This window comes from Cyrtonyx montezumae, unplaced genomic scaffold (assembly GCF_038088225.1).
Source record: "Cyrtonyx montezumae isolate F1298 unplaced genomic scaffold, pur_monq_1.0 scaffold_6, whole genome shotgun sequence".
NCBI lineage: Eukaryota > Metazoa > Chordata > Aves > Galliformes > Odontophoridae > Cyrtonyx > Cyrtonyx montezumae.
In genome coordinates, this window is record NW_027072067.1 from 4,516,953 (window position 1) to 4,542,554 (window position 25,602).

General features: G+C 60.3%; 1 protein-coding gene across 1 annotated transcript; it reads right to left on the minus strand.

The window, feature by feature from the left end:
- Positions 1-341: 341 nt before the first annotated feature.
- CELSR3 (cadherin EGF LAG seven-pass G-type receptor 3) lies at positions 342-23,954 on the minus strand. The gene is made up of 36 exons (XM_065749747.1): positions 20,867-23,954; positions 16,672-17,304; positions 15,756-15,978; positions 15,528-15,643; positions 15,265-15,353; positions 14,886-15,043; positions 14,555-14,718; positions 14,272-14,397; positions 13,902-14,071; positions 13,590-13,775; positions 13,367-13,477; positions 12,972-13,140; positions 12,611-12,752; positions 12,338-12,458; positions 11,824-12,007; positions 11,640-11,741; positions 11,050-11,064; positions 9,494-9,588; positions 9,072-9,281; positions 8,443-8,626; positions 8,137-8,286; positions 7,888-8,068; positions 7,435-7,602; positions 7,002-7,128; positions 6,634-6,840; positions 6,363-6,537; positions 5,948-6,060; positions 5,562-5,641; positions 4,849-4,975; positions 4,276-4,389; positions 3,996-4,132; positions 3,803-3,909; positions 3,316-3,489; positions 2,992-3,192; positions 1,757-2,834; positions 342-1,479 (listed from the first exon to the last, which is right to left on the minus strand). Exons 1-36 carry the CDS (start codon positions 23,952-23,954, stop codon positions 1,452-1,454), a joined length of 9,453 nt encoding a protein of 3,150 aa, XP_065605819.1. The 3' UTR covers positions 342-1,451.
- Between the last annotated feature and the right edge of the window lie 1,648 nt (positions 23,955-25,602).

Below are 25,602 nucleotides of genomic sequence, written 5' to 3' on the forward strand. Positions count from 1 at the left end.
CACTAGCAGGCTGCGGTCCCCTTGCCCAAGCTGGAGAGAAACGTGTAAACGAGTGGTCCCGTAGGGCGTGTAAACATGTCAGCAGGGAGACGGGCCTGCGGAGCTGCTCAGCTCCATGCCAGGAGCAGGACCAAGGCCTTCCCCAACCCGAGACCTTGGCCTGCCCGGGCAGAGCCCCGGAGGATGGCAGCACAAATCCTCCCGTGTAAACATCCCGGGCTGCGAGGCATGGCGGTGGGGTGGCAGTAAGGCAGTGAGCACCACGGCCCTGGTGGCACCCAGGGACAGCTGAGCAGGGGCATGGCCTCTCGGGGTGGGCCAAGGGGAGTGTGTCAGCCCCGCTCTGAGGGTAGGCACAGAGGAGAGCCAGCTGGTGAGGAGACAGTGGGGGCCCTGGCTTAGCAGAGAAACATGCAGAGCAGCCTGAATTTCCAAAGGGCAAAGTGCCATTTGTCTCTGTCTCCTGAAATCCAGGCTGCTCAGAGCAGGGGTTCTCTGCTGGCAGCGCAGGGAACCAGTCAGAAACTGCAGGCAATGCCAAACCAAAAGACCAGAGACGTCTTGTTCCTGCAGATGCTCATTGGCTTCTGGGTACCAGAACAGCCCGGCCTACGGCTCAGTCACCCCAAAGAGGGCCAGGGCCACCCAGCTCTGTGCCTGAAGCCTTTGGGCTTGCCCCAGCTCACAGATGGGCAGCCCCAGACCAGAGAGGGCGAGAGAGGCCGGGCTGTGGGGCCAGCACAGCTGCAGGGCACCGAGGGACACAAGACAGCAGGAGGACCCTGCTGAGACATGTGAGGAGCTGCAGGGTGAGGAGCAGCAGGACTGGCTGGGCACTCACTGCCTGCCTCAGGGAAGGGACTGAGTGAAGCTGGCAAAGCCACGAGGTCTGCTTAGCAACATCCATCCTGTAGCCCCTGGCACCCCAGGGAAGCCAAAGATGGGCTGTTGGCAGACAGACACCCCAGGTCCTGGGAACAGACCATCCGCAAAAATAACCATAGAAATTTCTCTTCTCTCTGATTACAAAGATACAAAAAGGTAGAAAACCCTCCTCCACCTCCACGTCCTGGGCTCCATTTCTGTCCCCCTGCACCTGCTCCATGCGCACACACACACACACACACGGCATCCCATGTAGAAACGGGTTGCAAAGGAAGAGTTCAGCCCCAGGGGTCTCAATGCGACTCTCCCCTGAGCAGCCTCCTGCTGTACCTCTCACACCAGGCAGGCAAAGGGAGCAGAGCAGCAGAGAGCCCGGAGGCTCTGGAGGTGGGTGGTTGGGTGCCGGCCCCTCAGCTCAGAGGGCAGGGAAGGCAGAGTTGGTTTTTGGGCCTCTGACCACCATCAGTTCTGCCCCTACCCCTGGGGATGCCAAACCTCGGCTGGCAGTGTCTGGCTAGGCGAATGGCCCTGCCTCTTCTCTCTCTCTTCTGGATGTCTTCAGCCTCTCAGGAATGGCCCTCGTTTCTCATTATTCTTCTCGGAGAAAAGAAAAGCAGCATTAAGACACGGCACCTCCCCTGGGCTCCAGCTGCACCCCCCTGCTGCCTCCTGGCTACACCAGAGGGGGATAGAAACCCGTGCTACTGTGTCCAACTGAGCTCAGGGAAGGGGAAAGAGGGAACAGAACAGGGATGGATGGCAGCAGTGCCAGCGGGGGTACGTGGCCCTCCCCTCCAAGCTGAACCCCTGCGAGAAGAAGCCAAGCAGACGGACAACGCCCAAGACCTGGCCAAGGAAGGGATGCACTTACTCTGAGTCTGGTGACAGCTCCGAAATGCTATGGGAGGTGCTGGAGTGAGGCGTCGAGGGGCACATTGCAGACGGTGTGGAGGTCTGCATGGCAGAAGGGTTGGCGGTGGTCTGGGGGCCCGAAGGCGTGCCGGAAGATTGCACCGAGGACAGGACGGAGGTGTTAAAAGAAGCAAGGATGGAAGATAGGATATCTAACTGTTCGGTGGAAGGATGTCGGCTGGGGATGGCCTCCAGGTTCTCTCTAGAAGGCTGCCTCCTAGAGAGTGGTTCCAGGCTTTCCCTAGAGAGCTGTCTCCTGGAGAGACTCCCCAGATTCTCCTGTGAGGGCTGCCTGCTCGGCACTCTACCCAGAGGCTCTCTGGAATTAGATTTTCTGGACAGAAAGTCCAGCTGCTCTCTTGAAGTTTGTCTAGACGATGATAGCTGGTCCCTTGAAGGTTGTCTTCTAGAAAGCAAATCCAATTGTTCTCGAGAAGTATCTCGACTTGGCAATCTGTCTATACGGTCTCTGGACCCTTGCCTACTGGGCAATGTATTTAGCCACTCTCTTGAGACCTCTCTTACCAGCCCGCAGTCTAGCTGCTCTCTTGACCCAAATCTGCAGGGTAAAGTTTCAAGGTGGTCTCTGGAGCCCTGCCTCCGGGGCAGCGTGTTCCCATGATCTCTTTGTCTGGGCCTAGGGGCAAGGAGATCCAAGTTTTCCCTCGACCCGTGTCTGCTGGGGAGATTTTCCAGGTGTTCGGTAGACCCGTGCCTGCTGGGGATAGTGTCCAGCTCCTCCCTAGACCCGTGCCGGCTGGGCACCGTTTCCAAACACTCTCTCGAGTTGTTCCTGCTCAGCTGCTCCCGGGACATCTGTCTCCTCATCAGCAAGTCGAGCTGCTCCCGAGACGAGTAGCGGCTGGCTGGCTGCGACAGGCTGCCCGCCCCGGAGTAGATCCTGCCATAGGAGGCAGCGGGGACGGCCCTGTGACCCAGCGTGGAGGTCTTGTACCAGGACAGCTCGTTGGTCATCCTGCCGACGGCCGGCAAGCCCTGCAGAGCTGGAGGGTACTGGAGGCGGTTCTTCAAAATCCCTGCATCAGACAGAAAGGGAAGTCGCATCTTTGTAGAGCAGTGCAAACAGCATGAGAGTCATGGGAGATAAACCGAACCTCCCCCAGGACATGACAAAAGAGATGCGACGCTGTCTACATAAAGCAGGGACAGGCCAGGCCGCCCTCAGCCTCTCACCTTTCCTCTGCCGTTGGGTCTGGGTGAGGGAGTTCTCATCCCCGCTGGTCAGGGCCAGGTCCGGCTGATTGTTGTTGGCCGCGTCCTTGTTGATGTCAAAGCCCAGTTTCCGCTCAGAGCCCCACTTCTGCAGGGAGCAGGGGTGAACCTCACACTCGCCCAAAGCCGGCCAGTACGACATGAGGTCGTTGCCATCCACGTCTGGTGAAGGACACACCGCCCGGGAAGAGGGAGAGAATTCTTCTGTGAGGGGTAACAAGGCCCAGCCCAGCCCCGTGCCGTATCCCGGGGTACAGCAGAGCCCTGCACAGCCACAGAACTTGCCTTTGGGAGCCGTGTTGGCGGGGTCGGTGAGGAGGCGCTCGCTGTGTGCTGCACGCTTGAACTGGCGCGGGAAGCGGCCCCGCAGGCGCACGTTCTCCTCGCTCTCTGACGATGGGATGGAGAGGCTGCGCTCCTCGTCCAGAGACAGGTCGCTGTCCGAGTCCGAGTCCTGGTCTGCACAGACGTGGTGTGCGTCGGGGTGACATTTGGAAAGAGAGTGGGTGAGGTTTTTCAGTGCCAACAGGAAGGACAGATCTCGCCTCCTTTGTTTTTAGCTCCCTGGAGACTAGTTGTGCCCTTTCCCGTCTGTCCAGGAGGAGGCTGTGCTAAGTGACACAGCTGCTGACTCTTATTTGCAGCCTATTTGGGAGTCACAGCCAAACGCTAGCGGGAGGACACAGCCATGCAGTCACAGCCTACACAAGGAACGATTTAAGCCACAGCTAATTTGGGATACCTTGGGTTAGACCCAAACCCAGGTGCTTACCTCCCCCAGCATCACGGTGGAACATAGCCACGTCGATATCCGTGGGGCCAGCGTGACCCAGCAGGCTGTGATCCAGGGCTGAGCCCTGACGTGCTGTCATGTTGTCTCTGAAAGACACAGGGTCTGAGCTGTGGGACCAGCACGAGCCCTCGGCTCTGCCTGGGCGCTCCCAGCACCCCACAACACTGCCTACCTGAGGTAACCCCGCTGGCTGGAGTGCGTGCGGGCAGAGCGCACGCTGCTCACTGATGAGATGGTGGAGGCCCCCAGGGTGATGCGGATGAGCCCGCTCTCCTCAAACAGCGCCGTGTTGTTGTAGGTATTGGGGCCCTGGTGAAGCAGGGAAAGAGGCACGGACTCTTAAGGAGGTGCAGGCCAGGAGAGGACCTTCCCTCCCACACCTCGGTAAAGAAGGGGCATCCCCTCATTTCCCAGCAAGCAGCCAGTCCCCAGCTCTTTGGGTGCCCACCTACCTGTGTGCTCCGAGCAGCCTCCTCGCTCTGCCCCTTCTTGCCAAGGCAGGCCAGCTTCCAGGCCTCCTGCACCTCCTCATTCAGCACACAGAACAGGACCAGCACAGCCAGGCCCTTTGGGAAGAGAAGCCGTGAGCACAACAGCGGTGGGGAAGAGCCCCTCACAGCAGGCTGGCACTCCATCCAGCAAGGACAGAAACGGATGGTGGCCGAGAGCTAACAGCACAAACCCCTGGGCCAGTGGTCATAGGACAGGAAGGAAGGGACAAGGTGTCCCCTGAGGCAGGCAGTGCCCAAGGAGTGGCTGTCAGGGTCCCCTGCAGCACCATCAGCCCCACGTGGGTATCCTGAACAAGGAGCCTTGGGAAAGCCAGGTGCCAACCTCCCCAGCAGCAGCACACAGGGCCTGGCGCAGCCAGCAGGGTCAGCACCTGGGTGCTCCGCATCCCCTGCACCCCTGTGGAAGGTGCTCATAGTCTCTGCAAATCCCCTCCGCAGCCCTCAGGCCACTTATGGGGACACAGAAAGCACCTCTGCCCCACAAGCCTGCCTTGGTGGAGGCTGGGCAATTACCTGGAGGCTGCAGAGGACAGTGTAGAGGTAGTGGAAAGCCAGGACACTGTTGTTGACAGCCAAGAGGCCAAAGAGCCAGGTAGCGCTAATAACTAGAAGCAGAACAAAGGAGCTCCGTAACGTCATGCTGGAGGGAGAGAGAGAGACAGGCACACACACACCCAGAGGTTAGCACATGTGGTTAATCTACAGTTTAGTGCTTGCAGGCAGAGATCCAGAGGGGAAGGTCTCCTCCTTCCCAGCCCTCCACTCTGCCCCACTGCTGCAGTGCTGCAGGCACATCTCAGCACAGCAGTGCTGCTCCCTCCTGACTGAAGGCCCTTCCCTTCTGGAGCACACGGGGCCCAAACGACACGGATTGTCTGGAGCCACAGAGAGGAGCTGAGCTCCCGGAGGAGGGTGAGCAGGGAAAGGTTTCAGAAGGAGCATTTAGGAGAAGCGGAAGCAGGTGCTGAGAGCCAATGTGAGTAGACGTGAGGGGTGGCTGTGAGGGCAGCTGGGGAAGAGGAACAGGCTGGCAGGGCAGCATGGAGAGAGGGAAACTTAGGAATGGTTAACACAGCCACCAGGTGGAAGAGGAGAGCAGCTGCACGGCTGACACTGACGCACTGAGCGGCACCTCGCAATGGCGGAAGAGGGAGGAATGATCACTGAAAACGCTGATGAACATGAGCCACGGGAGCTCTGCTGGGAATTTGGCCACTAATACTCACAGAACCGATTTCTTCTTGGTCTCCTTTTGGCCTGGGGAACAGGACATCTTGGCCACAAGCAGGAACATCACCCCATTCATCTGAAAGCGTTGGCACTGATTAGAAGCTGTGCCAAGGGCTGGCTCTGACCTGATATCCCCAGTGCAGAGCATGAGCAGATTCCAGGTCCACCAGGCCCAGGTGAAGTTCCCCTCCTTGCCCCTTCACACCCAAGCCCTGGCCTCCCCCAGGTTTGGCTGGTGCCAGGAGGGACAGAAAGGGGCTCTAACAGAGGGAGGAGTACAGAGAAGGGGGCAGGCAGTGGGCAGCCAGGGAAGGGGCGAGTGCCTGTGGTGCAGAGAAGGGAGGCAGGAGAGGACTGTGGGTGAAACAGGACAGGGTTTTACCACAATGACGACAGTAATGGGGCCTGCAAAACTCCAGACCAGCTTATCATGAACGGAAATCCAGCAGAAGTCAGGGTTCCCGTAGCCCTCAGGATCCAGGCCAACAGCCAGCCCTGGGGAAAGAAGGGAGAGGACAGCTCCAGACCTAGCAGGTGCTCCACGCCTACTGAGGGAGCCACACAGGCACACACTGAGGGATCACTTGTCCCCGGAATGAGAGAAAACAGCCTGTGATACATGTCTCCAGCTGGACAACGTGCCTCTTCTCACCACCCGCACACCCTCTTCTAGGACCACACAGACAACCCAAATGTCTGTCTGTGGCCTCACACCTCACTGGGGTGACACGCCAGGGGCTCAGGAGGCCGCTGAGAAGTGGTGTTTTTGGCATGGCCATGGGACAAGCAGCTCCTACCGGTGATGATGGCAGGCACTCCCCAGCCAATGGCGTAGTAGAAACGCATGGCCCCGAAGTTGACATTGCGGGCTTCGGTCTGCATGCGGTAGATGTGGAGGCCCTGGACGAAGAGCCAGGCAAAGGTGGAAAGGAAGAAGCAGTGGAGGAGGATGGCAATCACAGTGCAAAGAAACTGGGGAGACAAAAGCCATTCAGAGATGGTCCCGCCATGCCAACACTGACTGCACCAGCCACAGCTCCCCCCATCCGCACAGCGCAGCCCCCACACCTGGTTTTCAGTGCGGTTGATGCCCAGGAGGAAGAGGAGCTCAGAGAAGAAGAGGGTGACCGATATGTTGGAGTGAATGCCACGTGTGTTGGACTTGAGGCCTTTGAGGCAGGCCAGAAAGGAGAAGGTCAGCAGCAGGGCCACGAGGGAGAGAGACACCAAGGAATAGGTGACAATTGCCAACGTCTCCAGGTCACCTTCTAGTTGCTGCAGCAGCAGAAAAGCAAAGGCAAAAGGCAGTGTTAAAGTGTTAGGGGGAAACACAGGAAGCTCTCAAGCTCTGTTTGTGCCCCACGCAACCTGTTGCTTCATATTCTGATGGCTAACAACCCCCCACTACTGCCCACAGCCCTGCAGGCTGACATTACCTCCCGGTGCGAGCTGTCCATCAGAACCCCAAAGGTGCCAAACTGGGAGCACTGGCAGTGGACGTGCGTGGCGTTTCGGTACACAAGCTCACAGTCCCTGGCTGTCCAGAAGCCTGATGGGTTGGTCCTGTGGCCACCAAAAAGCAGAGAGTATTCAGGGGAGAAGGCAGTGTGGTGTATGCAAAGGGAACTGCAGTTTCTAACAGTACTCTCACAGCTGAAATAGCAGAACCAGAGCCTTGCTGGGACTCTACTGTACCCACCCAGCAGGAATTTATCCCCTAGGAGAGGGTAGAAATCCCTACATCTAGTGCTGCCCATTCACATGGCCTGCCACAGCCCAGGAGAGTCTGAGGACTAGGAGCTGCATGTGGGAAGCAGCTCAGAGCAGCAGCTGGTGGGGCAGAGCTGGGCCCAGCCACGTTCAACTCACGGGCTGGAGTGGTTCCACTGGACACAGAGAGGTTTGCTCCTGTTGGCCGTTTCCAGCAGGTGAAATTCCAGCACGAGAGGGGCGTCCAGGGGCCCCCGCAGGAAGGTGTGATTGCTGAACACAGACACACTCACAATGGGGGAGTTCATCACGGGATTCTTGGGGAGCCTGCAAAGAGAGACAAAGCTCTATCAACACCGTGCTTGGGGGCTGCAGCCCTCCCTGGGGTGTCCCACAGCCCTGTGCTGACATTTCGGAAGGAAAAGCTCTACCCAATCCACACTAAGGAATCACAGAAACGTGGAGCATAGCAATGCTGTGGCAGGGAGCAGGCAGAGCATTGTAGGACCACCAGGCTGGGAACCAAACTGTGGCTACTGCACAGATTCTGTGGCTGCCAGAGTCCAGCCAGCCTATTTCTACCACTGGAGGGTGAAGAGGAGGAGGACATACCTGACACTGCGGCGATCCACCTGGTAGCGTGCGGGGAGCAGCCCCCCCAGCGTGCGGTACATGATGAGGATGATGACAGTGAGAGCAGGCTCAGGCTCTGGCAGTGCCTGCCTTGGAGAGGAGCTCTCCACAGTGTAGTTCCCTTCACCCCCAGCCACCGTGGGCACTGCCGTGGGGCCAGCTGAGGCACAGAAGGGGATGGTAAGAACAGGCAAGGCTGGCACGTGGCATTCCCCAAGCGATGCTCACCTTCAGCTTTTGGGGGGCTCAGCACTGACAGCGGCAGAACCACGTGGGTGTGGGGGTCCCAGGCAGGCTGGCCACGGAAGAGGCTGCTGTGGTAGCGAGGGTAGCGCCGGCGGATGTGCGAGTGGTTCTCCATGCGGTCAATGCTCAGCACTGCAGAGGAACAAGGGAAGGAGAGGCAGCTCTAAGACAGCACACACTGCAGGTGGCTGGCACAGGCCAAGGAACGGCAGGAGCTGAAGGGAAGGATCTCCAGTGTTTGGGCCGTCCAGAACACGGAGATGGAGGTGCCAGCTTGCCCCTACTCACTGATATTGGGGGTGACGACGCCGACGGGGTTGAGGTAGGTGAGTTTCATGTTGCTGGCCAGAGTGCCCGAGTAGTCCCTCAGCTGCTCCATCAGGCTGGCGCTGCCGTGCTCACTGTGAGGCAGCATGGCCCAGTGCTCCCGGTTCTCAGGTGCCAGCACAGAGCTGCCTGCACGCAACAGGTTCTGCGTGGGAGAGACAGCAGAGCATGGGGTGAGCCCTTGGGACGTGGCCTGACCACTCACAGGCTGCCAGTGTTGTGCCCTCTACCCAGTTTGCTGCACAAGCATGGTAGTTTCCTTTACGATGGACACCCACCTCAATGGTCATCTGCAAGCGTCCCGCAGAGAGGTCTTCTCTGCACCCCAATGTTAGGGATTAAGACCTCCTTTTTGCTTTCCCTCCCCCACACTGAGCAAACCCAGTGCTCTCTGCCTTTCCTCATCCTCATGCTCCAGCCCTGGCCATGCAGGTGGCCTCCAGTGGTCTGTGAGTTTCATGCCTGTGCAGTACTGAGGAGCCCAGAGCTCCTGAAGCAGCCTTGTGATATCCTCAGTCCCTAAACGGACCCAGGTGGCAGACGGAGAAGAGCAGCATCAGAAGGCACTCTGATTTAAGGGAAGCTCTGACCTCATTGAAGTGGGCATCCTGCGTGGCTGTCAGGCCAAAGCCACGCTGCTGGCTTTCAAAGGCCATCAGGCGGGACAGCAGGCGATAGGTGATGTGCACATCATTGCCAAAGTAGTGATCCATGTGGTCCGTCACGGCCCGGAGGCGGTGCGCCAACTTCTTGGCCTCAATCGTGTTGAGCTCAGTCTCATTCCTCTCCAAGCCCTCCAGCTGCCAGTGAGGAGAAAGGAGAGGGTTAACTCATCAGCAGATTCCTCCCTGGAGGCAACACAGCTCCAAGGGACCAGGCCGTGGGGTGCTGCAAGTCCCACTGCAAGGCCCTCTCCTACACTAAGAGCCCATGGACAGCTGAGCTCCTGGCCGTGAGCTCCAGTTCCTACAGCTCATGCCTCATCAGGGCTGCAGAACCAAGGGGGGATTACCAGCATGGAGAGCTCCTTGAAGGCAGGTGAAGTACAGTTGAAGAGATCTGGCTCCAGCCAGCCCTTCTCCTCATCGCAGTGTCTGACAGCTGCACCTGAAACCAGGAGGAAGAGCAAATCAAGAGGGTGCAGGACACAGCTCCCCAACTGCAACCCCCAGCAGAACTCTCTGCACCAGTTAACCCCAAAGAGCAGCAGTGGAGCAACGGGGAGGACCTAGAGCACCCCAGAGCCATCCTCCTGCTGTTCCACCCTTGGTCTGCATCTCCTCTGTGAGCTGCTGACATGAGCTGGGTTCCAAGCGTGGTTCACACAACCCGTGTTGTACCAGACACCATCACAAAGCAACGCAAGGGGCAGTGACCTGGTAAGGCTCTGGCTGGAGAAACCCCCGGCTCCTGGTGAGCAATGCCTGTGTCCTTAGGGCACATACAATCCCAGCCTACAGAAGCATCTGCAGCACGAGGCTTTCCCTGGCTGTCAGCCTGCAACATCTGCTGAGGTCCTGCCCTTCTCTGTGTGGGAATGCTGCTCCAGGAGTGCAACAGCAGGTGAACTTGCCCTGGAGACAAGGGTGGTGGTGCACACCCAGAGAGTACAGCAGCCAGCACTGGGTACACACCCCTGGCTGGGGCCTCAGCACCACTGGACAGCAGCAGAAATACCAGAAGTGACAAGGGATCAGCTGTGAAGTACCACTCACACCAGGAGCATCACCGTGCATGCTATCACACAGAAGAAGCGGGGTGATCCAGCTACCCGAGACCCTCATGGGGAAAGTGCTAGGGGAGGGGAGCTCACCCAGGCCCGTGGTGGGAAGAAGGCAGCAGCGTGGCCAGGGAGGGGTGAGGGAGCCTGCAGCAAACCCCAAGACACAGTGCCCATCGCTATCCTCAGCTCCCAGCTGTCCAGCCCAAACACCCTCTTCCCAGCTGCATAAGCACAGAGCCCAGTGCCACTGTGGCTGGGAGCAAAGAGAACAAAGCAACTCCTGTGATGCCAGCCTTCCCTCCAGCACAGAGCAGGACTGTGCCAATGCCTGCAGCCTGGCTCAGCTGCAGACCCGGGCAGGATCTGGCCCTGGGGTGCCTGCACCTTTCATGCCATCCGGGTAGCAGGACACTGTGCTGAGTTTGTGCATCAGTTCTGCCCTCGCTCTCTCACACCAAGCAGCTCCCCCTTCTTCCAGCCCACAACAGCTCCTTCCCCTCCCAGCCTAAGCAAGCAGGTGCCTGCCAGGACAGCCAGCACGTGTCCCAGCCAGGAAGCAGAGCACAGCAACCTCCCGTGCTGCCCAGAGCCCATGCTGCAGCACAGTGGGTAGCACGGACTGCGTGCAACTGCAGCCAGCTCGGTGCTGTTAGTGTGCTGGGAGCAGGGAAGCGGCGTGTAGGAGCGGTGAGGCCAGGCAAAGCGTTGGGGAGACACTCGGCAGCTCCAGAAGCAGCAGGAAAAGCGCAAGGGGTGTGCAGGGTGCCAGGCAGGGAGCAGGGAAGGAAAGCCACGTGACGCAGCCCTTGGAGCAGGGGTGGGGAAGGAGGTGGGAACAACCTTACCTGCACCCCTCAAACCTGAGCACGGATGGCGAGAGAACCGGGGAGAGAAGCGACAACAGTTAGGAGCCGAACCTGCCTCTTCCCAGGGCGAACGGCTGGAGAAGGACAGGGTTTGTATTGTCCCCTGGGGCTCGTGCTGCCCTGCAGTCCCACGCACCCTGCTTGCACCTCTGCCGTCACCCAGGACGGCCTTTTCCAAGCGGGGCTGTGACTTCCACCCAAGGCACTCACCGAGCAGCACGCCGTGCCCTGCTCCCCGCACAGCGCTCAGAGGGGGCCCAGCCGTGCAGCACCAGGTGCTACACGTGCCCAGCTGTCGTGTCGGGCTGACCCCAGCCTGGATAAAACTGAGAGGTGGCAGAGAGAAGCTGGGGATGGAGGCTGGGTGATGGCACCAACCCTACAAGGGCTGCCAGTGCTACGCTAGCCCCCTCTGCTCGCCCTCAGCTTGGCGCTTTCCCCTCCGTTTTCCACCTCCCAGCCCTCCAGACCAGCTAAATGGGACTGAGACAGCTTGGGGTGACCTTGCTGGGGCTGTGACACCTGCACAACAGCGAGATTCTCCCCACCCGTTAGCACCCCTCACTCACCCAAGGAGCCTTTGGGACACAGCACCACAGCCGAGAAGCCAAACTTGGTCTGAGGCCACCACACGCCTGCTTTCAGGCTCTTGGGACATCCATCGTAGAGCACTGCAGAGACAAGCACCCCGAGGGGCGGGTCACAGTGGGCAGCTCACACCAAACCCCGTGGTTCCAGTGCCGTGCCACTCACCCTCGCAGCCGCTGGGTGTCACCTCGGCGAAGGGGCTGTCACAGCTGTTGCACTGGCGGCCAATGACCCCGGGCCTGCAGTGGCACCGGCCCGTTTCCTTGTCACAGGAGCGCGAGGAGGAGCCCACGGGGTAGCAGTCACAAGGCAGGCAGGTGTCGCTGCCTTTGGGGCGGTAGTGGAAGTCCTGCAGGGAGATGGGGACGGCCATCAGACAGCCCGCGGGGACAGCAGGTGCATGGGGAACCATGTGAGAGGGAGCTGAGAAGGGCTGTGCTCTCCCCTCTGGGGTACCTATCAGGGACTCATTACAGAGATCCCCATTTGCAAGTATCCTACTGTCCCTACTGTCACCTTGCTGGACCAGGAGGGCCACAGACAGGAGGTGAGCAAAGAACAGAAAGCAGCACCTGAGCAGCTGCCAGCCCTGAGGACTGGACAAGATACAGCATCAAGGACAAAGAGGGCTCCAGGGATGCAGGTGATCCATGGCCCCATGGGCACAGCTGCCCCTCACCTTGCAGTGGCACTGCCCGTTGGTTTTATTGCAGTCAGGGTCAAAGCCCTTGCTCACATCGCAGTTGCACGGCCCACAGGAGGGGTTCCCCCACCAGCCCTTCGGACACTGCTGGTCCATCCTAGGAGAGAAACACCTCTGCTGTTACACCAACCCAATCTCCTGGGCCTTCTCCCTCCAGCCCAGCAGCTTCAAGGAGCAGGGTGGCAATGGGAGAGCAGTGCAGAGCCAGGCACCGGAGGCCACAGCCCTGCTGTGTGCCACGCATCTCACCTGTGCTCGCAGTACTGCCCAAAAAAGTTCCCTCCACACTCGCACACGTAGCCCAGGGGCGAGCCCGGCTTGCGGCGACACACCGACTTGTTCTTGCAAGGGTTGAGGTGACACGCATCCACGCATTCCCCTCCGTAATACCCTGAGGTGTGGACAGAGAGCACCACGTGAAGAAAGCACCTTTCCTCAGGATGGGTCAGGGCACCCTGGAGTCGACCTGGGGAGCTCAGGAGAGATCCTGCCCGCCACCAAAGCTAAGGAATGACTGGCAGGGATCTCTAGGCACACAACTTGCCCAAGGGAAGGTATTCTCACTCTAAGTGAGAAGAGCAATGGGGTGGCGGAGTGCTGCATGCCCTACCTGGCTGGCAGACACAGGAGTAGCTCTGCCATTCGTCCTTGCAGATGCTATTGGCCGGGCAGGGGTTGGAGTGGCAGGGGCTGGGCACGCTGCAGCCAGCCTCCACCCGCAGGGCATGGCTGGGCTTGGGCAGCACGGTCCCGGTGATGCTGTCACCCAGTCGCACTCCCTGAAACACAGGGGGAAAGTCAAAGGGAAGAGCCAGGAAAAGACACACAGCGCTTCAGTCTGCCTGGCCCCTAAAGCCCCAAGGCTGGCACTGTTCCCATCATCCCTGCCAATCCCAGATGCTCAGACCCAGCAGGACGGACACTGGCAGCAGCTGCCAGCCCGCATTTCCACCTCTCTGCACAACAGACCCTCTGGACAAGGAAGGCTCAGAGCAGTGGACTCACCTGTATGCAGCCCTTCAGCCCGTTCTGCACCTCGCCGGAGCCCAGCACTCCCCCCACGTGCAGGTGTTTCACCTTCAGGCCATGCAGCTCATTCCCAACAACCACTGTGTCCTGCAGAGTGAACAAAGGGGTAACACAGTGCAACTGCCACCACTCCTGGGGGTGCAGGCACGGCTTTCCCCACAGTTCTTATCCAGGTGCCAGGGTCTCACGCAGCACACACCTGGTAGAGCCCAAAATCCAGCACGACGGTGATGACGTAGCGCGAGTCCCGCCCGCTGCGGACATCCCGCAGCTCCAGCTGGAGGTCGTGCCATCGCCCATCGCTGAGCTGCAGCTGGTCCAGCACGAGGCTGGTGCTGCGCCCCGAGCCCCGGCTCACCACGAAGGAGAGCAGGCCCCCAGCCAGCTGCAGAGAAGGGACAGCAACAGCAGCAGTGAGCGAGGTCCTGACCCACTTTGTCAGCCTCCAGCCAACCCCTTCCTGAGCGCTCCAAGCACGGGGAGGGAAACCCAATCCTCTGCGTGGCCCTACCTGGCACAGCAGGGTGGTGTACTGGCCAGCATGGGCCTGCAGAAGCACCCCGTCCGTCTGGCGGGTCCGAAACGCCAGCCCCAGGTACCACGGCACTGAGATCTTCACATCTGTCTTGAAGTCCCAGCTCAGGACACTGTTGCCCTGGAAATAGTGGGCATGGTGCATGGCTGGAAAGGAAAGCGGAGATGAGGAGAAGGGATGGGGACCGCCCGCTTCTGCTCTGGGCCTTTCCTTACGCAACTCCATTTTCCAGGCACCAGTGACTCCAGAACAGCAGATGCAGGGATGACAGAGAGAGCTCATCCCACCTGTACCCCACCCTACTGTGCTGCGTGCACCCCCTGCACACGCCCATCAGCTCACTCACCATGGCGGCAGTCCTTGCCCCCGAAGCCCACAGGACAGAGGCAGGAATAGGTCCCCCAGCTGACTGAGCAGGTGCCACCGTTCTTGCAGGGGCTGGAGTCGCAGAAGCTGTGCTTGGCGTGGCAGCCTGAAGGTATCCAAGCCACCCACATCAGCTCCAAACCCACCTGTCACCTCCCTCCAGCCCGCAGCACAGGCACTTCTGGCACCCAGCCCCCCCCCGCTGCCAGTGCAGGGAGATCTGGGGCCGCTCCCAGGGCAGGGGCAGGCAGAGGCACTGGTACCTGCAGAGGTTCCATTGTTGGCAATGTAGGAGGCCAGGTCGATGCGTTTGTTGTCGATGTACAGATCTCTCATGCACCCCACAAAGTCCCGGTGAGAGACGGGGAAGTTTTCCGGCAGGTTGGGGACTCCCCCGAGGAGCAAAGGACCCGTGAGGTCCAACGACCTGCAAGGAGAGAAGCCCTGTGACCTCCAGCTGGCCAGGCTGCGAAGCTGACGCCCAGAGGTGACACCTGGAGTCACTGCTATCCTGGTGTGAAGGACAGGCTCCACTGGGGATGCAGATGCCCTTTTCCTCTCCCTACTGCAGCAGCATCCCAGTGAGCAACTCACTTCTTGGAGCTAGTCTGCACTCCTTCTGCAGCACAGGAGTAGTTCCCAATCTCGCTGCCAAACTGCAGGGCCACAGAGGCGTCGCATTCATCCACTGTCAGGATGGCCACCTTGTCCTTGGAGGGGCCCTGCACCGCTCCCAGGGCGCTCACCTTGGGCTGAAAGCAAAGGCACAGTGTCAGCAGCACGTGTCCATCCAGATCCAAACATCCCACAGCTCACCCTACAGCGAGGGAAGGGCAGGGGGCCTGGCACCACTGCACTGGGCACAGGAGAGCCCAGGGACACCTCCCCGGGCACAGCAAGCAGTGTGAGGTGGGCACAGGTGGCCCTGGGGGGACACGGACCCAGCACACAGCAGGACAGCAGGGCACAGTACCTTGTTGTAGTAGCGGAGCTGCAGCGTGTGCCACTGCCCATCGCTCACACCCCCAGGCAGGTATGGGCTCACCACCGTGCTGGACTCGCCTGCAGGGACAGGGGTAAATGCTGCAGGACATGCAGTGGCGATGTGATCAACAGGAGGTCCTCATCTCCAAAACAACCCGTGGCCGGGAGGAGGTGAAGCTCCAGTCGAGCAACAGCAGCAGGAACCCCAATCTTTGGGGGTCCAAATCCCACAGCGGGCAGAGCCAAGCCTACCTGTGGAGTACTTGAGCTGGACCTGCCCCTGGATGATCTCCACCGCCAAGAAGTCGTGCCGCTCGTTCAGGCGCCCGTTGTACAGCAGGAGGCCGCCGGGCTCCACCGTGCTGAACCTGGGCAAGGGATCAGGGGGAACAGCGTGCAGCAGCAGCCAGCGCAGGGATGGATGGGGGTGAGGGAACACGAGGTCCAGAGGGCAACCGACGGAGGAGGGAGAGAACTCACGAGAGGGAGAGGGTGAGGTGGAAGCGCTGGCGTAGGCCCCGGAACATGACGAAGGAGCGGGGAGGGAAGGAGCGCGTGGCCAGCTCGCAGAAGGGCATCTCGAAGCCGCCCGCCGGGCACTGGCAGCGGAAGCCCCCGTCGGTGCTGTCGGTGCAGGTGCCCCCGTTGCGGCACACGCCGGGCTGGCAGTGCCCCGAGCGGCTGTCCACCTCGCAGTTCTCACCTGTGGGAGAGAGATCGGGGAGGCTGGGACGTGTGCCCTCAGCTGCTCCTCACACAATGGCACCAGGAGCTCCCTAAGCCTGCGGGTGGGTGCTGGCACCTCGGCCAAGTACAGGGGAACACAGCTGGGTGAGGACGTCGTCTTGCACCGCGCTCAGCTCCAGTGGAGTGCTGGGAACTTCTCCCTCTATTCTCAGTGCCCACAGCTGACCTGAGCCAGCCCACCAGGTTTACCTGGCCTCTCTTCAGCTGGCTTTGCTCACCCAAAGGCCCTGGCGAGGCTGATCTCACAGCAGTGCAGGAACCAATTAATTGCTGAGCCCTACGCCCCAGGCCTGGTTCCCATTGCTTGCCAGCACTCAAGGAGGAGGATGCAGAGACAGCACCAAGTGACAGTGAAACGAGCTCATTAACCCTTCTGCTAATGGCCGTTCACGCTTCAAATGCCAGGGGTTAATTACCACTGACTCCGCTTATCTCACCAGGAGCCGAGCAGCTCCAAGGCAACCATCTGCTGCCTCCCCAGTAGCCACGAGCCACCTTCTCTCACCCCATGCTGACAGTGGTCTGGTGGGGCCTGGTACGGCAACGAGGCACTGATGGGGGAATCCCAGGGGCCAGGACAGGATCTGCTATGGATGGTCCTGGAGCCCACGGGAGGGGGACAGCTGGGGAGCCCCGGGCTGGCACTCACCGCTGAAGTGCTGGCGACACACGCAGGTGTAACCACCCTCCTTGCGCGTGCAGGTTCCTCCGTGCAGGCAGGGGTTGGAATAGCACAGGTTGATCTCCGTCTCGCAGTAGTCGCCGGTGAAGCCCTGCGGGCAGCGGCACCTCAGGCCGGTGATGGGGTGGATGGGGCGGAACAGGGTGGACGGGGAGGCGATGAAGGGCGCAGAGCTGTCGAACTTGAGGACGGAGATGCACTTCATGTAGTTCTGGCAGGGCTCCCTCAGGCAGACGTTGTCGTCGAAGGGCAGCACCTCCAGCATGGAGGCTCCCGTCAGCGCCATGCGCTTCATGTACAGCTGCTCCTGCAGCTCCTCCGAGCTGAAGTAGTGCCCGCCCCGCGGCGCCAGGGCCGAGAAGCTGACGTTGAGCACCGTGCCGCCCACGTCCGTGTCGTTCTGGATGTTGAAGATGAAGACGTCCTCCTTGGGCGTCGCAAGCACGGTGGCCACCCCTTCCAGGAAGGTGGCCAGCAGCGGGGAGAGGAAGCGCTCCTGCCACATGTTCTCCAGGCGCACGGTGATGCTGTTGGCCAGCATGTCCTCTGTGATGATAATCACCCGCAGGACACACTGGGCTGTCACGCTGTGGATGCCGTCTGCGGGATGGAATGGAGACACGCTGCAGGTCTCCTCCATCCCGGCTCAGCGTGGCCCCCAAAGGCCTGAGTCCTTGGCAAAGGAACCTTGAAGCTGTAGCCCAAGGAGATATCTGGGTGCCACCTGCCCCAGGCTCTCCACTGAGATAATACCCAGGTTCCCTCCCCAGTCCGGATCTGGGCAGCAAACTGAGCTCTCACAACAAGGATGCTGCTGAGCAGCAGGCAGAAGGCAGCCCCAGCAGGAGGTTGGACAAACACTGGTACCAGAGCCAGCACCCGGGGTGCTTCACTCCCACACTGCTTCCCTCTGCATGGCCCTTACCAACACTCTCTTGCTGCCATCTCTTTCCTCTCTCCTCCAGGGCCTCCGAGGCTTTTGTGCTGGTCTCCCTGCTTCCCCTTTCTCACCATCTGCTCCACATCCCTTCTTCTCCAGCCCCATCTCCGGTTCGTTTAATTCTCTTTCATCTTTATTTTCCTTGGAAACCATCTCCTGGCCCCTTGGGGCCCCACACCACGTGAGCCACCTCCAAGGCAGAGCACTGCACCCACCTTCACGGCCCTAATGAGGCCATCAGGAGCCCCACCAACCTGGCAAAACGCAGCGATCCGTCTCCCAGGCCATTCTCACCATCCTGACACCATCAGCCCCACACATCAGCAGCACGTGGTGATCACCCACAACTCCCTCTCCCACGTTCACCAAGCCCCAAACCCAGCATTTCTTTGGAAACCTCGCTCTCCATCAACATCACCACCTCGAGACACCATTTGCACTAGTGTTTCTCAGCAGGGACACCTTCTATAAGGCTCAGTCCCCACCCCACACCCAAGGCCACCTCCTTGTGGGCTCCATGGGAAGCAGATGGTTGGAAGAATGACCCTCTGCAAATGAAAGGGGAATAAAAAGAAAAAAAAAAAAAACAAAGCTACCAAAAGGAAACCCAAAGCTGGCTGGAGGCACTGACCCCCATGGGAGGTATTTTAATCACGGATGCTCAGCCTTCCTGATTAAATCCTGAGGCTGGAGAGCTGGTGCCTGGTGAATATTCATGCAGCAGTATGAGAAGCCCCAGAACCTGCCTGCAGGACAAGGAGATGGGCCTGAGGCTCTGACCCCAGTGCTGGGTCAGCACAGCTGCACTTCCCAGAGCGACACCTACCTGCTTCTAAAGCAGCACAGCCAGGGCCAAACCTCATCCCTCCTGTCCCCCACAGTGCTCCCAGGCCTCCAGTGCAGCACCCACCCCAAGGACTTTGGGTCACGTCACCAACAGGGTGCACTCAGGCCTTCAGCCACTACAGGCTAGGAGGACACCACAGGCCACATCTGGTTGCTATCAGTATGGCATGGCCAAGCCTTGCTGGGCACCACAGGGCTGCACTTCTGTGCAGGCAGGGAGAGAAGGGGGTGCGAGGGATCTCCCCCGATGCCAGCAGGACGAACACAACGGCCGCAGCGACCAACGCAGAGGACGGCAGCGCTGTCACATCAGCAGCTGAGGAGCCACAAAATGCCCCCAGAGAGGTCAGGGAAAGAGGGGAGGACAGTGAGGGACAGGAGGCAGCGCATATCCCCCACCACTTCTTAAAGGCCTTTTGCAGAACTGTCAGCACTGGCCAGATTAAGAGATCTCAGAAGTGAATCGTAATTCCCGACACAGCGCTGACTGTGAATGGCATTCTCCCGGCATCAGTACAGACAGGGACTGCAGTCCAATAACCAAGAGGATGCCGGACCCGCTCCCAAAGCAGGAACGGAAGCCCATGTCTCCCACCACAAGTCACGGTCAGCTCCTCCAGCTGTGGGGTACTAAGGAGGCTCCCGAGGTAGGGCTCCTTAAGGGACAAGAGAGACAAGTTGCGAAGGGAAACGCAGCCCACGTGGATGGGAGCAGCTGTCACGGTGCTGAGCCCGGTGGGTGCTCCGGGAAGGTGCTGGTTCGAGGTGGCCCTCCCGTCCCTGTGAGCCCCTCCTGACTGCAGTGGCACCCAGCTACGTTCTCCTGTTGCCTTCCCTCGAGAGGAAGGAGCTGGGCTGGGGCAGACAATGCAGCCCTGGAGCTGCACGGCCACAGCACTGAGGGCAGGCAGTGCTGCCGCTGGGAGGCTGAACAATGAAGGGAGAACCAAGCCAGCCCTCCGCAGCTCTGTCAGAGCCAACAAAGGCCTGCTTCCCACTGCCTCGCTGTCCCACCCCCCTCCATCCTCCCCTTTGCCAGCACACCTCTCCCATTCTCCCATCCTGCTGGAAGATGACGACACGCTAATTGCAGGGGCCCTCTCGCTGCCAGGCAGCTCAGTGCAGGACTTTGCAATGTGATTTTCTCCTGCCTTTGTGAGGGGTTAAGTGTGTGAGGAGGCAGGGCTTGCAGAACCACACTGGGAAAGAAGCTGAAAAGGTCAAAACCAGCCCCCCACCTCCAGCAACCAGCAGGGTGTGTGCGTGGGGCTAGCCAGCCCTGCAGCTACAATGAGTCCCCAAAGAGGCTGATGGGATGGAGCTGGCTGTGCCCTGAACAGGTCTGCTAGAGCCATCACTCCATCTTTTGAAAGAGATTTTCCTCCTGCTGGATGGAGAGGGGGTGGGAAGGGTGTCAGCTGGCAGTCAGGGGAGAGCTGCAATTTAAGGCATGGCTCCCGTGCATGCTCTGTGACCCAGTGTTTGGGGCCTCCAAAGAGGGCTCTTGCCCTCCCTTCCCCTGAGCTGCTCCTTGGTTCAGCACTGGATGGATGGATACCTCCATTTCAGACGATGCATCACAAGCAAAGAGAGGCTTGCAGGGCTGGCAAAGCTCAGGCAGCTCCACACACAGACACTGCTTCACACTCAGAAGCCCCGGGTTCACCTCTGCCCCATCCCCAAACTGGCTGGAGGTGACTGTTACGCTTCCCCTAACCACTCCTGGGAGCTACCACGAGCACCTGCATCTGGACACTCCAGCAACACAACGCAAGTTTTAAACCTCCCTCCAAAGCCCTTTACAGTCATTACCTGCAATGTGAAGTTGACTTCAGAACAGAGGCCCCAAAATTTAGAAGCCACAGCCATCGATGGGCGTCGTGGCCAGAGCCCAGACCTGAATTGTTTGGTTAATGGTACCCTCCAGCAGTCCAGCCCATCCCTCCCCAGCACAGCTAGGAAATGCGTCCACTCTGAGCAGGGACAACTCGCTTGGGGCTCGGAGCAGAATGACCAGCTTGGCCACCCCAGCAACGCGCTGTTTGTTAGGCCAGCACCCTATAGCACGTGTGACAGCACCTCCAAAGGTGTCTCGCTGGCAGCTACACGAGATCCTCACAGCTGAGTAACGATGCTTTGTTCTTTCACACCACCAGTGATCCCAGCCCCTTCTGCAGAATGCTCTCCCACAGCGTGCCCCCTTCCCGTGACTCCCAGACCCTCCAGTTTCCCGATTCAAAGTAACTCCCCATCCAAACCTTGTCACCAGTCCCAGCCCACAGAGATGCAGAATGGGTTGCCACGCAAAGGGGGACCGTGCAAAGCCCCCCAGGAGTTAACACCCCAAATCACACACTTCAAGGTTTCCACACCTACCTGTGACGGTCACCAGCATGGAAGCCACGAGCGGACGGTTGTTGTCCAGCTTACGGCTCAGCCTCAGCTCCCCGCTTGACTGATTTACAATCAACAAGTGCAGTTCATTTCCCCGCTCAAAGGTGTAGAAGAGGCGGTCAGACACATCTGGATCATATGCTGGGACCTTCCCTATGACCCCGGAGGGAAAGGTATTGGACTTATTGGACACGTAGTTATTGAACAGGATCTGGAAGTTCTTGAGAACAGGGCTGTTGTCGTTCTGGTCGATGAGTTTGATGTGTACCGTGGCTCTGCTGACCAAAGGAGCAGAGGTGGCCTGCACTACAATCACATACTCTGGTTTTGTCTCGTAATCCAGGTCTATCAAGGCCGTGAGCTCCCCAGAAAAGATGTCCATCTGGAATATCTCGGGGATGTTGCCTTCCACTATTTGGTACATTATCTGGGCGTTGGGCCCCTCATCTGGGTCAATGGCTGTGATTTGAGCCACGACAGAGCCTACAATGCTGTTCTCCTTCACCAAGACCTCAAACTCTTCAGCTGGGAAGACAGGGGCATTGTCGTTCACATCCTGAATGGTCACCTGGATATGGACGGGAGTCCGCTGAGCAGGGATGCCTCTGTCCACAGCATAAGCAGTCAACTCGTAGACGGGGACGCTCTCCCGGTCCAGCCTGCGGACAGTGCGAATGATCCCCGACGTGGGCTCTATGGTAAAGTCTCCATCCCCATCTTCCCCGTTCTGGAAGGTGTACTGCACTCTCCCGTTGGTGTGGGCATCCCGGTCGGTGGCAGAGATCTGGAGCACGCTGGTGAAAGGAGGTGCATCCTCAGAGATCACGCCCTGGTAATGAGGACTGACAAACTGGGGCGCGTTATCGTTAACATCGTTCACCATGATTTCAACGTAGGTAGTGTCTGCTTTCTGGGGGATGCCATTGTCCTTGGCTGTGATAGCCAACGTGTAGGTGACCTGGTCCTCATAATCCAGCTCTGCCTGGAGAGTGATGGCCCCAGAATCTGGATCGATGCGAAACTGAGGGACGTTGTCCTCTAGGTAGTACGTGATGCGGGCGTTTTCCCCCACATCGTCATCCGTGGCACTGATCACCACCACGGTGCTGCCCACGGGCCGGTCCTCATTGATGCTCACGGAGTAGTGCGCGCTCTGGAATACCGGCCTGTGCGTGTTGGCGTCGGTGATGTTGATGTGCACGTGACAGTTGTCACGCAGCGTGCGGTCGGAGGCCGTCACGGTGAGCACGTAGCGGCGCTCCTGCTTGTAGTCCAGCGGCAGGGACAGAGTGATGATCCCCACTCCACCCTGCGTGCTGATGGCGAAGCGGTTCCGCGTGTTGCCTCCCGTGATCTGGTAGGTGATGGCACTGTTCACGTCCCGGTCGATGGCCGTGACGCTGAGGACGCTGGTCCCCACGGCCGCATCCTCATTGAGGCGAATGAAGTACTCCTTCTGGGTGAACTCGGGGCGATTGTCGTTGACATCCATCACTGTGATGGTGACGCTGGCGGAGGCCGATAATGACGGAGAGCCATGATCACGAGCCTCCACCCCAAAAAAATAGTGCTCCACCAACTCCCGGTCCAAGGGCCCACTGACCGTGATCCAGCCCGTGGCACTGTTCACCACGAAGGGTGTGTCAGCCGAGACCCCCGTCAGCTTGTACTCCAGACGTGCGTTCTCACCGTAGTCCGCGTCCACGGCCTGGATGTGGATGACGGAATGGCCGAGGGGCGCGTTCTCCAGGACGGAGATTTGGAAAGGGGTGCTGACAAAGATGGGGGCATGGTCGTTGATGTCCACCACCTGGATGCTGGCCATGCCGGTGTTGTTGGAGAGCGGCGGGCGCCCCGCGTCCTGCGCCCGGATCCTCAGCGCGTACTCGCGCTCCACCTCAAAATCCAGCGGGGCCACCACCTGGATCTCCCCAGTGACGCTGTCGATAGAGAACTGGCCCCGGCTGTTCCCGCTGATGATGTTGTAGTGGACGAGCGCGTTGTTGTCCTTGTCCAAATCAGTGGCGGTGACGCGCAGGATTTCGGTGTGCGGCCGTATGTCCTCCCTCACCTGGACGATGTAGCGCTTCTCGCTGAACTGCGGCGTGTTGTCGTTCTCATCCAGCACCGTGATGTACACCCTGACGGTGGCAGAGCGAGGCCCCGGCTCCCTGCCCTGATCGTTGGCTTCCACCACCAAGGAGTACCTCTCCATCTTCTCCCTGTCCACCGGCCCGCTGGTGGTGATGAGCCCGGAGCGCGGGTCGATCTCGAAGACGGCGTGGGCCGCCCTCTCGTTGACGAAGCGGTAGCGGATGTTGGCGTTGGGCGGTGAGTCGACGTCGGTGGCGCGCAGCTGCAAGATGGGGTAGCCCTCCTCCACGTTCTCGCGGATGGTCTCCCGGTACTCGCTCTGCTCGAACACCGGGTCGTGGTCGTTGCGGTCGGCCACGGCGATGGCCACCATGGTGGTGGCGGACAGCCGGGGCGCCCCGTGGTCGGCGGCCGTCACTCGGAAGTAGTGCAGCTCCATGCTCTCGCGGTCGAGGGCGCGGGTGGTGGAGATGAGCCCGGCGCGAGGGTCGATGCTGAAGAGCTCCAGCGAGCGGCTGTTCATCAGCGCGTCCATGGAGTACACCAGCCGCCCCGCCTCGCCCCCGTCGGGGTCCTGAGCCGCCACCGCCACCACGGCCGTGCCCGCGGGCTGGTTCTCGGCCACCTCCGCCTGGTAGTTGTACTGCGGGAACAGCGGGTGCCGGTTGGGGGCCGCCCGCCGCCCCCTCCGCGGGCTCTGCGGGGCGGCGCGGGGCGGGGAGCGGCGGCGCGGAGCCGCGGGCGGCCCCGGGGGAAGGGCGGCCGTCCCCCAGCGCGGAGCGGCGGCGGCGGCGGCGGCGGCGGAGGCGGGACGGCAGCCCCCGCGGCCCGGCGGTCCCCGGCCCGGCGGAGCGGCGGCCCCCAGCCCGGGGGGGAACAAAGGGAGCAGCAGCAGCAGCGGCAGCAGCAGCGGCAGAAGCGGTGGCCCCCGCCGGGCTCGGCGGCGGCTCGGCTGCCGCTCCTCCGCCGCCGCCATGCTGCTCGGCGGCCGCCGCCCGGCCCGGCCCGGCCGCACGGCGCTGGGCTCGGCACCGCCCCCCGCCCCGCGCCGCGCCGCCGCTGCCGGGGGCGGCGGCTCCTCCCGCAGCCCAACATGGCCGCCCCGCCCCGCCGCCATCTTGGGGAGGGAGGAGCGGCGGTGCGGGGCCGCGTACGGGGCCGCGGCTTTGCGAGCCGGGCTCGTGCGAGGAGAGGTGGGTCCGGGGAGACCTCAGTGCGGCATTCCGGCGCTCCAAGGGAGCCGCGAGCAGCGGCGGGGGCGGCTTGTTGGGCGGCCCGAGAGCATCGGAGCGGGATGGCTGTAAACTACGAGAGGGAGACTGGGGTGAGATGTTAGGGAGGAATTCTGCAGCCAGGGCGGTGGGGCTGTGCTGCACGGAGCTGCGGTGCCCCATCCCTGCAGGGGCTCACGGCCACGGATGGGGCCCCGGGCAGCCTGAGCTGCCCACGGCACGGGGACGGAGGTGGGTGAGCTTTGAGGTCCCCTCCTAAAACCACTGTGTGCTTCTATGAGGAGGCCATCGAAGTAGGAGTGATCGAATCATTCTGCACACCAAAGCCGGTCCAGAGCAGCATGTTTCCCCCGTGCCAGGACCCCAGTACGCTGCCACATACGGGCCTGGTGTGACACTGGGAGCACAGAGCTGATGTGGGATGAGTATACATGGAGCAACGCAGGGCTAGGAGCAGTGTGGGAGAACAGACCACGGCAGTGCTCCCCGGCAGCAGCCACAGCTCAGGAATGACAAGGCTGCACTCACACAACTCCACAGTTTAAGACATCTTTATTCCTCTGCATGTTACACTCAGTGTTTAAGAAAATACAGGATCCCTTTTGACATTCATACATTTTTACAGGGGAAAAATAGGTTTCTCTACGAGGGCGGTTATTAAGCTTCGGGCATTCCCAAGCTAAACCTCTCCAGTCCTGAGCATGACGGTGCCCAGAACTCAGTCCTGTGAGCAGAGCTCAGCTGTTGCCTCCCAAGAGCATGTATCAGTGCCCAGTGCTTCCAGTTGCAAACGCCCATAGCTCCCACACAGGGTACTGCAGAGGAAGAGCCGGGGACGGGAGCGACCAGACCGCGCACACGGATACCTAAGGGACCCACGTTAGTGTGTGACTATCTGTAACAGGGATACAGGTTAGTCCTGTTGGCTAGAAACCTAGAGGAGATATAAATAGGGGTTCCCCACACTCGTGCATGGTCACAAACAGCCACTGGACACCAGGCGCACGCTGCCTCACGGACAGGAGGGCAGCGAGCAGAGCTACGGCGAAGCTCAAGGCAAGAAACCCACAGGCATTATGAACAGAGCACTGCCCACATGCAGCCCCCTGTGCCCGGGGCAGTGCTGCTGCGGAGGCAGCAAGCAGCAGTGTGGCTGCGTGGGGCACTGGGTTGTGCCGCAGCCACGCCAAAGGCTCCTAACAGCAGCACGCAGGGGTCACAGTTCTGGGCTGCTGCAGTGTGCAAGATACTCAGGTCTAAATGTCACTACGGAAAGCGGGCTGAACAAAGCGGCTGCTGCACTAAGAGCTCTAGGACCCCAGGCGCAGTGCTGCCCCAAGCGTTAGCTGCAGGCCAGCAGGGAGGGCCGGGCTCGCAGGCGAGGCGCTCCCA

Bases quoted from the DNA above. Each gene is read 5' to 3' on its own strand.
- CELSR3 (XM_065749747.1), bottom strand. From the start codon at position 23,954: ATGGCGGCGGCGGAGGAGCGGCAGCCGAGCCGCCGCCGAGCCCGGCGG. The intron at 15,979-16,671 runs GTGAGTGCCAGC...TCTCTCCCACAG, and splicing joins GTGTCGCCAGCACTTCAGCG to GTGAGAACTGCGAGGTGGAC. The intron at 3,910-3,995 runs GTAGGCAGTGTT...TGTGTCTTTCAG, and splicing joins AGCCAGCGGGGTTACCTCAG to AGACAACATGACAGCACGTC.